A 2,897-nucleotide genomic window follows, 5' to 3' on the forward strand; every position below is an offset into this window, starting at 1 on the left:
CTATATAGAACAGGCTACATAAGACAGGTACAGGCTACATAGGACAGGTACAGGCTACATTAGATGTCTTCACAGAACCACCTGTACCCGAATACCCGATACCACATCCAGACCCAAGCGGAACCAGATCCAGAATTCGAAATAATGTCACGGGTCTGGGTGGGATTTGATATGATTGTCACAGGTCTCCGGTACGTGTCATTTTAACTGACTTATCCAGAAGGACCCATACAGAACCAAATTAGACTGCTGCAGTAGAGAGAGAGAGAGTGAGGGAGAGAATTTGTATAATTTATGCTGCTGTCCTTTGCTTTTCACGAGAGTGGAGCATGGCAGGTGTAGCGTGTTGTTGACCAGTCATAAGTCATCAACACGGCAATAGGCTTCAGTCATAGAGCCTCCGTGTGGGGCAAAAGTTAGGAGATATCTAATCAATGGAAGATGGRATTAAAATAATGGAATTAAAAGTTAAAGGAGAAGGACAGGCTACAACGACCAAGAGCCAACAGGTAGACTGCTACTTTATAGTCTRAATGAGTTGTTGTTATTTGTAACTGTAGGATGAGAAAGTGCATGAAGCTTCAATTAGCCTAGCTAGCTAGCTTAACTAGCATCTCCTGGTTTGATGCAGTCAAGACAGGTACTACGTAATCATATTGGATGATAAATAAGCTAGCTATGGCAGCTATTAGTATACTACAGCGTGAGTTGGCTTGGTTCAATAGGGTCCAGCTGCGACTACTGATAGTGTATATACATAGAACACTGTGCCAGCTACATAGAACACTGTGCCAGCTACAGTAACATAGAATCACTGTGCCAGTACATAAGAACACTGTACCAGCTACATAGAACACTGTACTCAGTTACATCAGAACACTGTGCCAGCTACATAGACACTGTGCCAACTTACATAGAACACTGTACCAGTTACAATCAGAACACTGTGCCGCTCAGTACATAGAACACTGTGCCAGCTAATAGAACACTGTGCCAGCTACATACATAGAACACTGTGCAGCTACATAGAACACTGTGCAGCTACATAGAACACTGTACCAGCTACAGTACATAGAAACACTGTGCCAGCTACATAGAACACTGTCCAGCTACATACAAGAACACTGTGCCAGCTACATAGAACACTGTGCCAGCTACAGTACATAGAACACTGTGCCAGCTACATAGAACACTGTGCCAGCTACAGTACATAAACACTGTGCCAGCTACATAGAACACTGTACCAGCTACATAGAACACTGTGCAGCTACATAGAACACTGTGCCAGCTACAGTACATAGAACACTGTGCCAGCTACATAGAACACTGTGCCAGCTACATACGACAGCTACATAATAGAACACTGTGCCAGTACATAGAACACTGTGCCAGCTACATAGAACACTGTACCAGTAAGTACATAGAACACTGTGCAAGCTACATAGAACACTGTGCCAGCTACATAGAACACTGTGCCAGTACATAGAACACTGTACCAGCTACATAGAACACTGTGCCAGCTACATAGACCTGACAGCTACAGTAAGAACACTGTGCAGATACATAGAACACTGTGCCAGCTACATAGAACACTGTGCCAGCTTACATAGAACACTGTGCCAGCTACATAGAACACTGTGCCAGCTACATAGAACACTGTACCAGCTACATAGAACACTGTGCCAGCTACATAGAACACTGTTACCAGCTACAGTACATAGAACACTGTGCCAGCTACATAGAAACACTGTGCCAGCTACATAGAACACTGTGCCAGCTACATAGAACACTGTTGCCAGCTACATAGAACACTGTGCCAGCTACATAGAAACACTGTGCCAGCTACATAGAACACTGTACCAGCTACAGTACATAGAACACTGTGCCAGCTACATAGAACACTGTGCCAGCTACATAGAACAGAAAAAGAAGTGGAAACTGGATGGATAGGAAAGGAGGGGGGATGAGGAGAGAGAGAGGGGAAGAGAGGGGGTGAGAAGGATGAGTAGGTCAGGAAGACAGGACATGAAGATATACATTTGGGTGAACTATCCCTTTAAACTGAACCTCTTCTCTCCTCCTCTCTCTCCAGGTGATCACAGTATCAGAGACACCAGCTGGAGCCCTCCCCCAGCCCCTGTCCCTCCCCAGGGCCTGCTCCAGACCACATGCCCCCATGCTGGACTGTTCCTCCCGGACCCTCCCCCAGCCCCTCCGAAAGAGGCCCGGCCTGCTGCACCTGCGGAGTTGTGGGGACCTCAGCACCTTCACCTGGGCAGAGCAGCAGCCACTAGAGGCCAGGCAAGGTGGTGGGTCTGGCTTCAAGTCCTGGTCTAGAACCAGGTCTAGAGTAGGTTCTAGGTCGACGTCACGTGCGGGCTCACGCCTGGATCATCACGAACGCCCCCACAGTCTCATAGGGGTGTTTAGGGAAACTGTGATCTGATGGAACCCTCTTCCCATCCCAACACTCCCCTAGCACAAACTGATGGCAAGGTCCACTGGGGGAAACAACTTATTGACTCCAAGGGAAAGGCGCCCCCTGGTGGCGAGGTGTGGGACTGCCACTGCTAAACCTAGTGGGGAAAAGCCATTCTTAAAGAACTTTGAAACTGAGTCCCACAGACTGCAAGTACAAGCCTTTAGAAAGGCTGTGTGTGTGCGGCTGCGTGCGTGTGTTGTGTGCCTAAGGTGTGTGTGTGTGTGTATCTGCTGCACTAATGCTGTTGAAGTGTATGTACAGTGTATCGTGTTGTCTGTACACTATGTTGTTTGCATTGTGAAAGAGGTGACCTGGGAATCAAAGGTTTTAAAATTGTTTCCAAATATTTCCCATGAACCATTCTGTGTTACAAACTGTTATAAAATGGCTGGCTGTACATATGACATCACTGAAC

General features: G+C 46.9%; 1 protein-coding gene across 1 annotated transcript in view; it reads left to right on the forward strand.

Moving 5' to 3' along the window:
* The window catches only part of LOC112077412 (endosomal transmembrane epsin interactor 1), a 7,112-nt gene extending 4,215 nt beyond the window's left edge, over nucleotides 1-2,897 (forward strand). The window contains exon 2 of the mRNA XM_024143930.2: nucleotides 2,093-2,897. Within this exon, the coding sequence (XP_023999698.1) occupies nucleotides 2,093-2,446 (354 nt within the window). The 3' untranslated portion in view covers nucleotides 2,447-2,897. The remainder of the gene's footprint in view (nucleotides 1-2,092) is intronic.

The sequence above is a fragment of the Salvelinus sp. IW2-2015 genome, unplaced genomic scaffold (assembly GCF_002910315.2).
Source record: "Salvelinus sp. IW2-2015 unplaced genomic scaffold, ASM291031v2 Un_scaffold4539, whole genome shotgun sequence".
Lineage (NCBI taxonomy): Eukaryota > Metazoa > Chordata > Actinopteri > Salmoniformes > Salmonidae > Salvelinus > Salvelinus sp. IW2-2015.